General features: G+C 32.9%; 1 protein-coding gene across 1 annotated transcript; it reads left to right on the top strand.

The window, feature by feature from the left end:
* The first annotated feature begins 3,391 nt into the window (after positions 1-3,391).
* On the top strand, positions 3,392-5,420 carry LOC128187096 (poly [ADP-ribose] polymerase tankyrase-like). The gene is made up of 4 exons (XM_052857265.1): positions 3,392-3,529; positions 3,738-3,761; positions 4,286-4,897; positions 4,997-5,420. Exons 3-4 carry the CDS (start codon positions 4,342-4,344, stop codon positions 5,257-5,259), a joined length of 819 nt encoding a protein of 272 aa, XP_052713225.1. The 5' UTR covers positions 3,392-3,529; positions 3,738-3,761; positions 4,286-4,341; the 3' UTR covers positions 5,260-5,420.
* The last annotated feature ends 8,980 nt before the right edge of the window (positions 5,421-14,400 follow it).

A 14,400-nucleotide genomic window follows, 5' to 3' on the forward strand; every position in this document is an offset into this window, starting at 1 on the left:
GCTTAATGAAGTCATAATACAAACAATCTGGACAATGTACAATAATACATGTAGATCATGTGTAAATAAATCCATTTTTCCCGCTGGATATTCTTATGTTTATAATCATTAGTCCCTTTTCTAACAGGATGATTTTATAGTCATATCACATGTTGAGTATTGCAGTCCTCAAAAAGATCCTTTACAATTGTTTATATATGGGATATTAAGCTACATCAATCTCTAAACCTTCTTGTGAGGCCGAAGAATTGTCCTGGAGCCAAAGTCTTAACAATTATAAAGAATCATCTGGCTGATTAGTTTCTGAGAAGAAGATTTTAAAAGATTTACTCTATATATTCCTATGTAAAACTTTAACAACCCCCCACCCCCCCAAAATGTGGCCTCACCCTACCCCCAGGGATCATGTTTTCACAACTGTGAATCTACACTACCTGAGGATACTTCCACACAAGTTTCAGCTTTCCTGGAAGATTAGTTTCTGAGAAGATGTTTAAATATTTACTCTATAAATTCCTATGTAAAACTTCGACCCCCCATTGTGCGGCACCCTACCCTCAGGGATCATGATTTTCACAACTTTGAATCTACACTACCTGAGGATGCTTCCACACAAGTGTCAGCTTTCCTGGCTGATTAGTTTCTGAGAAGAAGATTTTTAAAGATTTACTCTATATATTCCTATGTAAAACTTTGACCCCCCATTGTGGCCCCACCCTACCCCTGGGGGTCATGATTTTCACAACTTTGAATCTACACTACCTGAGGATGCTTCCACACAAGTGTCAGCTTTCCTGGCTGATTAGTTTCTGAGAAGAAGATTTTCAAAGATTTACTCTATATATTCCTATGTAAAACTTTGACCCCCCATTGTGGCCCCACCCTACCCCTGGGGGTCATGATTTTCACAACTTTGAATCTACACTACCTGAGGATGCTTCCACACAAGTGTCAGCTTTCCTGGCTGATTAGTTTCTGAGAAGAAGATTTTCAAAGATTTACTCTATATATTCCTATGTAAAACTTCAACCCCCCATTGTGGCCCCACCCTACCCCTGGGGGTCATGATTTTCACAACTTTGAATCTACACTACCTGAGGATGCTTCCACACAAGTGTCAGCTTTCCTGGCTGATTAGTTTCTGAGAAGAAGATTTTTAAAGATTTACTATATATTCTAATGTAAAACTTTAACACCCCCCCCCCATTGTGGCCCCACCCTACCCCCAGGGATCATGATTTTCACAACTTTGAATCTACACTGCCTGAGGATACTTCCACACAAGTTTCAGCTTTCCTGGCTGATTAGTTTCTGAGAAGAAGAATTTTAAAGATTTACTCTATATATTCCTATGTAAAACTTCGACCCTCCATTGTGCCCCACCCTACCCCCAGGGATCATGATTTACACAACTTTGAATCTGCACTACCTGAGGATGCTTCCGCACAAGTGTCAGCTTTCCTGGCTGATTAGTTTCTGAGAAGAAGATTTTAAAGATTTACTCTATATATAAATTCCTATGTAAAACTTCGACCCCCCATTGTGGCCCCACCCAACCCCTGGGGGTCATGATTTTCACAACTTTGAATCTACACTATCTGAGGATGCTTCCAAACAAGTGTCAGCTTTCCTGGCTGATTAGTTTCTGAGAAGAAGATTTTTAAAGATTTACTCTATATATTCCTATGTCAAACTTCGACCACCCCATTGTGGCCCCACCCAACCCCAGGGGGTCATGATTTTCACAACTTTGAATCTACACTACCTGAGGATACTTCCACACAAGTTTCAGCTTTCCTGGCTGATTAGTTTCTGAGAAGAAGATTTTTAAAGATTTACTCTATATATTCCTATGTAAAACTTTGACCCCCCATTGTGGCCCCACCCTACCCCCGGGGGTCATGAATTTCACAACTTTTAATCTACACTACATGAGGATGCTTCCACACAAGTTTCAGCTTTCCTGGCTTTCTGGTTCTTGAGAAGAAGATTTTTGAAAATTTCTCGAAATTTTTAATTAATTTCTAATTATCTCCCCTTGAAAACTTTGAATCCCCTTTGCCTAAGGATGATTTGTGCCAAGTTTGGTTGAAATTGGCCCAGTAGTTCTTGAAAAGATGTTGAAAATGTGAAAAGTTTACGGACAGACAGACAGACGGACAGACAGACAGACGGACGGACAAATAGACGGACGACAGACAAAATGTGATCAGAATAGCTCACTTGAGCTTTCAGCTCAGGTGAGCTAAAAACTGCTATTGTTGCTGCTCTGAGCTGAAATGAGACTTTTGACCAAAATAAACATTTTTGTCAGGTACCCGTTTGCGTTGGGGAATCATCTCGTACAGTTCTTTGTAATCTTTACCATCATTTGTCAAAATCTTACAAAATTTTTTGCCAAACAGATAATTTTTTGACTTTAATAAAGCTTTCTTAGCCATGATGTCGTCAACTAAATCTACACAGTCTCGTAAGATTCTACTCAAAAGGCCATTTCTTCTATCTGTCATGAAAACAAAAGGAGCATTCCCAATTAAAACTAAGGCACGTTGAACAATATTGATGACATCAACAGGATCAACGCCTTTGTCCCGTTTCTTCAATTTTCCAGCTTCAATCCATAAAATCGCCTGTTGCGTCTAAAATTAAAGACAGAGTATTGATGATAGTTCTCTCTTTCTTATCTGATAGAGGCTGATTAAATTTTTTTCTGAACTTTTCTTTACAAATCTGTCAGTTTGCTTAGGTTGTTATTGTTTACTTTTTAAAATTCCACATTTTTAGTGACTTCCTGTCGGATCTTTTTTGAGATACTTTGATTTGCATACTTAGAAATGTATTTCGTGATTTTTTTAGGAACCTTGGAACCTTTTTCTATAATGCTGTTATATCTTATGACTTTTTTAAAGGTATTCATGACAAGTTTCTTCGAAAAACAAGGCTTCAGCATACATTACAGCAAATCTATCAATTTTTTTCAAGTCGTGTTCGCGTCGATGATTTGTGCTTAGGTCCAAACACTGTTTTACTCCCGGTTTGCCAGAGCAATTGCATGCAAAAAATGTTCAAACCAAACCATAGGAATACATGCCTCCTGTTTTTAAAGAATTGCTACAATTTATATCATGAGAAGCATAGTACTTTTAGAAAGGAAAAGTTAGAAACAAAGAGGAAATCAAGTCACGCCACAATAATGCATGCGAGAAAAAAACTCAACACAAATTTTTAAAAATGCTAAAAATAAAAACATAAAAATACATTGTTTTGTAGTTTGTCGGGGTTTTCATGTCATTTAAAATGGGCTATTGATAGCTGTACAGCATTTGTACTACATATATTTACATTATAATAAAATTGTGGTGTTTTTTTTCAGGGGTAGTTGTTCTGATAGGATGGTCCATCTACTTCGCAGAGTATAAGCATGCAGTGTGGATAGATGACGCTGAGCCTTCATTCTCCCTTATAACATGCATAATTTCTTCTGCTGTTAACCTAATTTATCTTTTTGTACTCTTTCTTTGCAACAACAGTACGTACATGTGCAAATGAACATGTCAAATATTTGTTTTTGGAATTAAAAAATCTAATTTATTTTAAATATAACAGAACATTATTATTCATAGTTTTGAATATAAATACAAGTGCACCTATAAACTCTGTTTTCTTAAAAATAAAATAACATTATTCAAAGTGTCTTACTGCAAACAAATCTTAAAGTATTTTTTCTTCATTTTTAGATGCAATTAATCCAGAAAACGACGGTAATTTGGTTTTTTTTAAGTGTCTTTAAGTTGAAATCTAAAGGCTTATTTAAAACGATCTTTAAACTCTTTAACATATTATGTACAACTTCTCTATAACGGGATATCTTATTGTAAATTATATATATATATATATATATATATATATATATATATATATATATATATATATATATATATATATATATATATATATATATATACAATGTATATATATATAAAATTTACAATAAGATTTCCCGTTTTATATATCTATATATATTTAAAACGATCTTTAAACTCTTTAACATATTATGTACAACTTCTCTATAACGGGATATCTTATTGTAAATTATATATATATATATATATATATATATATATATATATATATATATATATATATATATATATATATATATATATATATATATATATATATAATTTACAATAAGAATTCCCGTTATAGAGAAGTTTTACATAATTTATGTTTAAGATGAACACATACTGTCTTAACTTAAACCGGTTTTCTTTGGCGTTTCTAGATGAATTGTGGCAAGGACAGGATAGTGCACCTGGTACAAATGAGTTTTGGGAGAAAATGCTGAATTATCATAATTTCCCTTTATATTGGACTCAGTTTAAAGGAGAATGCAATCTCAAAATTCATCCTAATGATGAACTGTGTAAACCTGTAAAGGCAAGTCAAAGCGAATTCAATGATGTAAAGGACTTATTCGAAAGCACCTACATTGCATCATTGGTTGGAAAAGGTTTAGATGCAACCAACATAAATACAACATCTGTTTCCGTGACCAATGTAGAAAGAATTGAGAAGGTAGAACTGTGGCATGACTATATCCACGCAAGAGATAAAATCATTAGAAAGATATTAAAAAGGGGCCCTTTTAAAAAGCTTGAGAGCATAAGTAATTGCATAAGAGGGCCAGTGAATACTTCTACCAAGAAGCATAAAACTCTAAATCGAGAGATTTATCCAGAAATGAATGAGTACTACCTATTTCATGGTACAAAAAGTGATATTGTAGGTAATCTCATAGATAAAGGATTAGACCCGCGTCATTCTGGTGATAAGACGATGATGGGAAGGGGTATTTATTGCGCAGAAGTTTCAATCAAGTCCGACCAATACGCAGGTATCAACTCTCTCTCTCTCTCTCTCTCTCTCTCTCTCTCTCTCTCTCTCTCTCTCTCACGACAATATTAAATTCATAAATTTTTAACCTTTTTTATAGATGACAAGAATAATAGACGAACAATTGGATTAACAATTCTTCTTGTACGCATGGTTTTGGGTAATATTTACGTGGCCACCAAACCTAAGCAGTTTAAGATGCCACCGTGCACAACATGTTTAACCGATAGATGCACGAATGAAAGCCACGAACATTTTGATTCTGTCGTAGCAGATATACCAAACAAACTCTTTAGGGAGTTTATTGTTTATGACGGTACTCAATGCTATCCAGAGTATTTAATCACTTACAACCGTTACTAATTACGTCTTGTACATGGGACCTTGTGAAGCAGTGCCCTATGGTTATTTTTATGATTTGCTTGACTTAATCGAATTTGTTTAATACATCTTTATTGTGTATATTGTCAATATCTTTTTGTTGAATTGCTTATTTAAGCATCGAATGCTTAATTTGGATGCCGTCGGTCTTATTACACACCAAGCGGCGCAGACAAATCAAATATTGGGCGTTATCTGCTTGTCTATCTGCCTCATAACATTTTCAACATTATTATTTTTATGTTTATGTTGATGCTAGTAACTTTATATATTTACATGCTTGATTCAAATATTTTTATGTGTGCTTATTTCAATATTTTACATGGGATGTACGTGTATGGGCGGCGGAAAGGGTAAAAAGACGTTAATGCGAAACAAACAACTTATTTTTAAAAACAAGCTAAAATACAAAACAGACCAGCTTAAAACAAAACCAACATCCAAGTATATGGACAAAGCATATTTACTGTTAAGTGGATTTATTGTTGTCATCAAACACAGCTTGCAAGATCAGATTATCAGAAATGGGCAAATGATATAGATAATTCATCTATGGGTTAAATATATAATATTTATAGACAAAACTTTTGATTTTGAAAATACGCATTGTTACGAAAACAGTTTGAAATCCAAGTACATGTAGATGGTGTGGAATTCCTGTACAAGACAGGAATTACACACTCTGTAATATTGGTAAATTAGTGGACAAATTTTATTTTATTCTCCAATGCAAATCCTCATCAATAAAAAGAAACCAATGTCTACATACCAGATACAATAAGTTTAAGGGAAATGTTGACAACATCAAACTTAAAACATTGAAAAAACTAAGCACTTTTATTTCAGACATTCAGGAGCAAGTCTGCCGTCTAGCCTAATTAACTTAGTATTTATCTAATTCTTCACTTATCAGATACCAAACTGTACCGTTCATAACACCTGACCATCCATTTTTTTCAATCACCTTTTTGTTTTTTTATTTTTGTTTTTTGTTTTGCTTAATAAGTGCTTTTTGACACTTGTATTATTATGCTGTATTATAATATCACGCATAATTAGACCCCTGACGTTGCGATTTAAAACATACCACATAATTTTATATTTTATGTAACATTGTAATTAAATGGTTAGCGAAAATGAACGAATTGAAATTGTATGTGTTGTTATAATTGAATTGTAATGAGTATTTGATTTGAAAATCATTTATGGTTTTAGTTTTAAACGTATATCCAATTAGGAAAATGGTAAAAAAGACGTTAGGAAAATGGTAAAAAAGACGTGTGAAATATGAATTATTTACTTGATATTTTCAAACGGTCAAACGCCAAAGGTGAAAACACACCTGCAGGGTGGTGTTTGCATAATTAACAAACCCGGTTAATGTCATTGTTTAATTATTGACACTTATAAACTTCATGTTTATATAAGGTCGCCTTGAAATCTTGTCATTAAATTTAGGTTCAATTTAAAAAAAAACCTGTAATTGGAATTTTTGTTGACAAAGATGAATGTACTTGTACATGTTACTTTTGCTCGAGTGTATTTCGATGTACATGTACACTCTGTTTTGAATGTTTATACGAACTCACTTCGGATAAATACTTATTTAAAACGAATTACAAAACAATATCACGTATTTTGTAAAAAAAAAAAAAAAAAAAAATACTAGAAACTTAAAATACTCGAACTTAAAAAAATAGAAATATAATATATACCCGGAGCCTAAATATTTCTTTTTTTATACAGACCGGACTCTTTTAGAGCAAAGGTTAACATTTTAAAGGGATCGAAACAAAGACTCTCGACTGTTTTTTGTTTTTCCTTCCGGTTGTTAAAAAGTCCGATTGAAAGAAATTCTATTTTTTAAGTCTGTATTTGGCTCATAGATATGCACCTATCAAATTAACGCATTAAACAATATACACGTCATATTTCAATCTAGTTGCAAAATACGCCGTAACTTTGTAAAATGACTGGATTCCATGATAATTTTTTTGTAATTTTATTTATGGTTTACGTGACTATCTTTGAGGCTCTCTGATCTTCAGCCTTAAACTATTGATATCATCCTATAGAAGAGAAATTATTGGAAAGAATTGACCTTAATTAAAAGAATTCTTAACCAAAATATCCGGTCAAAATTGCTTCATTTTTCCTAGTCACTCGATGGTTATGTAGAAACTAACCACTTTAACGACAAGACAATCGATCAATGCTTTCTGTGGCATTAGGTGTTAGTATATCATACGTGTACTAAATTTCTGGAACTTTTCAGTTCAACTGAACTGAATGAAATGGGAAAAATTCAATTAAACCAAATGTGACATCCGGTAAAGACCCAGATCGCATTTTGAAAAGATCTTTTCGACCACTTGAAATTAGCCACTACAACGACAAGACAAACGAATGCTATGTATGACAAGAGGTGGTATATTATCAAACTTTAACATTGAATTTTAAACATATCGAGAAAATCTTTTAAAATCCTCTAATAAGCTTAAAGACTACAATCCTACAATTTATGCGATTACTATGCAAGCATCTTAAGATAGTGTAGATAATAATTGTATAATCCGTGACCCAGGTCTGATACTTGGTCCCTAAAAAAGTCATAGTTTAACAAAGAAGTATGTAGGTAAAAGGTTTCAAATTATTCTTTACATGATTTTTCTACTCAAGACTGTGATTTCGTAGTCTAAGCATAAAAGAAGCTAAGATAGGTTTGATGACGTATACATCTAACTTTTACCTACATACACAAATAATTCATCATGGTAGCCTCTGATTTTGACAATAGCAAAATTCGTATACCTGATTCGAGTCTACATAGCAATAAACCTAGATGTTGTGATTTTACAATAATAAGATTATGATCAGTTACAAAAACGACGTACCCGAGCATCTTAGGGTAGATGTACGACTGCATACATTTCTTTGAAAATTATTTGGAATGTGCAAATTTTTTTGGTTGCCAAACATAAATCATATACTTTGATCACTGACGTTTAGGAAATGGATTTCCTCATATAATCATTTGAAATTGATTGAAAGGTCTTGTGTTTAGATTCTCAAATAAAACACTCGTGCAAATGTGTTCAGAATGTTTTCTTTATCGTTGCTAAATATGCAATAAATCCAGAGGTGCTCGAATGAAAGTTCACGAGACTTTCCCGAGATTTGTTCAGTTCCTGTGAAATTTCGAGCGGGCGTATAAGTGTTCGGATAATATTCTCAAAATACGTAAGTACTATTCGTTTTTCATATCATATCTTACTTTGATTTATGTTAGATCACGTTAATCTATTAAGATGTATGTCTTATTTCATCATTTAGCAGTTATCTGAATTAAATGATGATATTCAGAACCGATTTATCGTTCGTGTTCAACCACTCTACACGTGGTTAAAATATAAATATTGAGTTGCTTAATAAAATCATAGACGTTTGATGCTTGTTGTGTGCAATACCATGCTTTTTTGAAAAAAGAATGGGTGTCTGTTTTGTATGAAAAATTAGTAGGCCTTATATCGAGCCATATTCAAGAAACATTTTGCATAAACTATAATAGTCTGTTTCACTATTGATGCTATTACTAGGTCAGGCGCGGATCGAAAAGTAATCCTTCATGTCAATTGTTGCAACAGCAGAAAAAAACTATTTTACCATTGTAATATTTATTTCTAGAACTCATTTTATCCATCAATTAATGAAGATAAAGTTTAAAATCAATAAACGTCTAAATTTTATATTTGATTTCAAGTACCTACATTCTATGTTATAGACTATAAACACGAGGCACTTTTTTTTACTGCAAAACTGAAAGGTCCAAATAAAACCACGTGGTCTAAAATTTAAATGACAATAACATTCGCAGGGATGTAAAAGAAACTTTAGAAAAAAAAGGTTGCTTTGTGCTTTCAAAATAAAACTGGTGATGTTAATGAATCATAAAATCGATTTGAAAAGGCACGATTACTTTCAACCTTCCCAACCGCAAAAAGATAACGAAATAAAAATTAATTTTTTTCAAAAGCAAATGTCAAACCTTGTTTCAGGCCGATGAATGCCCAGATGGTAATATGACCACTTTTTGACGGCCGCTGTAAAATCTCAATGTCCGATTGATCAATGTTCTGAAACGAAAATATGCATTTCACTTTTATTCACAGCCTTAAATACTACTTTTAAAAAGAAATCAGATCTTTAACTTCTTTTAGGCCTAACATACAACGGGTACATTGATTTGTTGGATTTACGATGATCACTCCTGATTTACAGAAGATAAAAAATATTGTGCGTAAAATATACGGAAACACTTGTTCCATAGGCTGATATATTTCAGAGGTATAACTTCGATTGGTTACTTCAGCTAAATACGGTGGCATATTAAATTATGTCAAAATGCAAGAAAATTATGTCAACATGCAAGATAATTATGTTAACATGCAAATTACAAATCGTTTTTAAAAATCCCATTTTAAATGGGTAAAATGACTTACCAATGCTGGACTCTGACATCATAGATGCAAGATAAAACATAACTATGACAAGATGCAACTTATTTACGGTGACGATTACGGTGCGAGACTTATTTATGTCAACATACGAGTTAACTATTTTAACATGCAAGATGTTTATGTTGATATGCGAGTTAATAATGTCGACATGCGACTTATTTATGGCAAAATGTAACCTATTTAAGTCAACGTGCCAGTTAATTATGTTAACATGCAATATATTAATGTCAACATGCAAGTTATCTAGCATGTTGTTTAATAACTTGCATGTAAACATAATTTTCGCGCATGTTAACATGAAGATCTTGCATATTAATTGCATCTTGCATCTATGATGTCAGATACGGGCGTAAGTTAGTGGTTTTTCCAATATAAAATCAGGTTTTCTTAGAAGATTTGTAATTTGCATGTAGACATCATTATCTTGCATGTTGACGTGATTTATTTTGCATGAAGGCAGCAGAAATCTTTCCTACTTTTACACGGTTGCATAAACCTTGTGCCATTTCAGTGAACTTTTCTCGTTCTTTTGAATAACTTAAGCCGCATTCTGATTTACTTCTTCACGTATTCTTGAAGTGAAGGTAATCTTTGCAATCGCTTTAATTAAAACCTACACATGCATAAATCAACAACTGCATAATTTCAAAACATGGTATTTTTTCATACCTCAAATGTCTTAATAGTTTTCCTTATCAATAGATGGATTGACAATAATAAGTATTTATTTAATGAAATTGAGAAAGATTCAGTGAGTTGGTCCACGGTCAATATTATACAATTTTTTAATGCTTGAGCAGTCAATAGACCAGAATAGGTGCAGGGAACAGCACAGTATGATGTATTCCTGAGGCCGACGGCCGAGGGCAATAGATCATACTAAGATTTGTTTTTATCTTTTACAAGCGCCAAACCTGTCACATGCATTAAAACATCCCCCCTTATTAGTTTACACATAGAAGGGAGAGTCTCGAAACCATTAGTTTATAAATAGTCATTTACCTTATACGAGACTTTAAAAGTGTTGGTTATTTGATACTCAATATCGATAACATTGAATTTGGTTTCACTAGTATTAAAATCAAAGTACTGAAGTACTGCCGGGAGTTGATTTTATCGATTATTATTTATTTTAAAATCAACAGTATGTTATTTTGCTTGGCAAGTAGTTAATAATCTGTATTTAACAACCAGATACTCGGCTGTCTCCGTTATTCTCCGACAAGCAGGAGATACTCTCTGCCAACACCCTGTCAAGTGATAGCTTGATGACGCGACCTCTAAATATAGAATGACTCTGCTTGTCGGAGATTTACGGAGACAGTCGATGGTTGAACGAGACTATATTGAACTCTGGCGTAGGAATATATACGACTGCAAAAAATATCAAAATTGTTCGTACTATTTCAAATCTGACCATTTTTAAGGTATTTATACACAATGCTTCAGCATACATTACATCGAATTTATCGATTATTTTCAGGAACAAAGTTTTGTCAGCGGTGATGATTTGTGATTAGGTCCAAAGACTGTTTCAGTTTCGGTTTGCCAGAGTAACTGCATGCATAGGAGAGATGATTAAAATCAACTCCCAAAAACAGCGCTAGCGTATATGTATAGGAAACAAGCGGCTTTATTATTATTTAATAAAATATACTTATAACGTAACGAGACGCTGAGAACTATCGAAAAAATGCAGGTCGTGAGAGTAAATTATGACGTCATATTGTATGAAGTACAGAAATATGACTTTCTTCATATTGCTCAATCAATCGGAAGCCTTAACATACCCGCTTTCTGAAATACGTTGCCAATAGATCGCAGTCTTTTAACCGCTGTAAAGAAGAATAATGACCCCTGTAGAATAATGACCGGGGGTCATTTTTTGACATAGAATAATGAACCCATTTGTTGTAGAATAATGGAATTTTTCTGAAGAAAAAAGACCCAGGGGTTATTTTTTCTCCATGTTAAACATGAAGAGAAATGACCCCCGTTGAAAAATGACCCCCGCTGTAAACAAGAATAGAAATGGGTTACCCTGTATCCAAGATATCTGACTGAAATTACTTGGATTTTCACTTTGTTTAGCTGATTTTGAAGTTATAAACACCAAACTTGTAAAGAAATCGATGTATATAGTTTTTCATATCCGTAGCAAACACATACAAACACTTTTACATTGCGTCAAATTGATTGTTAACAGTTACGTCTCTTCTCTCGTCGACATATAGCAGGAAATGGCGCTGCACTTGTGTAGAAATCTGCTGAACTTTACTTTATACTTTACCATGAATAAATCTTAACATTTTATATAGCTTTTTTATTTAAAAACGATATTTGATTTACAAATTCATAAACAGCTTCTTAAACGTTATTTTATGGCGATCGGCAACAAATTAAATTGCCAGGTCTACACCTGTATGTTTAGAAATTTGTGCAGGTGTTGCTACTGTTGCAAAGCCATTCCATGATTAAAAAAGAAAAACAAATACATACACAATAAGTAATTAACATTGTGTGATTATTAACAAACAATAATCATGAAAGAATAATTGTTGTAATAATATAAGCAATATTCATTGGTGAATGAATTGTGTCAATCGAATAATGAAATACATTTTCGTAAAAAAGACTAAGAAGGCAGGTAACATAGGAATATAAATACTTACACAATAAGTAATTAACATTGTGTGATAATTAACGAACAATAATCATGAAAGAATAATTGTTGTAATAATATAAGCAATATTCATTGGTGAATGAATTGTGTCAATCGAATAATGAAATACATTTTCGTAAAAAAGACTAAGAAGGCAGGTAACATAGGAATATGAATACATACACAATAAGTAATTAACATTGTGTGATAATTAACGAACAATAATCATGAAAGAATAATTGTTGTAATAATATAAGCAATATTCATTGGTGAATGAATTGTGTCAATCGAATAATGAAATACATTTTCGTAAAAAAGACTAAGAAGGCAGGTAACATAGGAATATAAATACTTACACAATAAGTAATTAACATTGTGTGATTATTAACAAACAATAATCATGAAAGAATAATTGTTGTAATAATATAAGCAATATTCATTGGTGAATGAATTGTGTCAATCGAATAATGAAATACATTTTCGTAAAAAAGACTAAGAAGGCAGGTAACATAGGAATATAAATGCTTCTTATATATATTTCTGGGGGAAAGTGATTTTTAAAAAAAAATCATTTTACGTTAGTTTTGTTTTCTTCTACGTAATACATATCTATACTTATAAATTAAGGCATTTTGCAAATAAACTACTCAATGCCTGCACTAGAGTACTTACTTACGCCTTTGGTATTTCAACACATATCTGATGATGACCGTAGGGTATAATTTAATTTTAACTGATAAGTTATCATTGTGAAATTAATCAAAAACCTACTTTTATTTCGATAAACAAGCCCAAAATAGCAAAAATGAGAGTAAGGTGGTAGACACGCTTTGGCGGATCAAAGTCATGGATAGTCTCGATCAAAATATATACCTCAACAAGCTTATCTTTTAAAAAGATTGGTGAGCTAGCACTGTAGCAATCATAAAACACAGTAGCAGATTTCTAAAACATTGGTTTAAATTTCTGAATCGATAAATCAACAATAGGTAGGCACAGTGGTATACTGGAATTGTGCTGGAGTGGGGTCTCAATTTAAAATTGTGAATCTAGAGTGGGCTACACATCGGCAATGGCATAGCTCATTGGCTGTGCCTTAATCATTATGTACCTACTGTAATTTCAATTTCGAGGTGAAATTTTTCAGGAACCATTGGTATGGTTTTGTAGCAATCGTATCTTTTCGGGCCTTTCCGGCAAGCTCGGAAAACATATCCGAAGTTGTCTTCCTAGCTTGAAGGAATTTAAGATAAAGCTAGCTACATGCTATTTATTATAATATTGAAAATAACTTTGCATTATAAGACAAAAGCTACTGTTACTTTTTGACATTAACGATTAAACACAAAACTTCACGTGAAGATAATAAAACGAAATTCAACTACAGTATTCCCAGAATCCCCTGCTACAGAGTCGAGCATGCGTAATCCTGTGAAAAGGACTAACGTAGTTGCTAGCGCTCGAGAGCGCTAGCAATGAAATATTATTAAATGAATACGTAAAGATCGAGTGAATATATATACTGTGAGCATATTTAGAGAGTACATAGAAGCTTAGATTTGACAAATGTTGAATAAATGAAATGAGTCAATTCGTTTCTTTACTGGGCGATTTTAGTTTTGATACTCATTTGCTTGCGAAGCACGACTTCCGGTAAGAGAAGGGGATAGAATTTTCCCGAATGGGGTAACCAAGAACGCCGATTGACTTATTAACGAAAAGTGTTGGACAAAATCATCATACATCGCCGGCAGATATCTTTGATCGGAATTCGATTAATACAAAAAATTAATAAATAAATTGTAACAATTAATGTGATTTTAGTATTAATGGAAAAAACTTTTCAGAACGGAGTGGCCAGAAACGGGTTGACTACATGTAATTGGCATCATGGCGGAAAGTGTAGGACAAGTTACCATCGGGCAGATACTTTGAATCTGATAA

This window comes from Crassostrea angulata, chromosome 6 (genome assembly GCF_025612915.1).
Source record: "Crassostrea angulata isolate pt1a10 chromosome 6, ASM2561291v2, whole genome shotgun sequence".
Taxonomy (NCBI): Eukaryota; Metazoa; Mollusca; class Bivalvia; order Ostreida; family Ostreidae; genus Magallana; species Magallana angulata.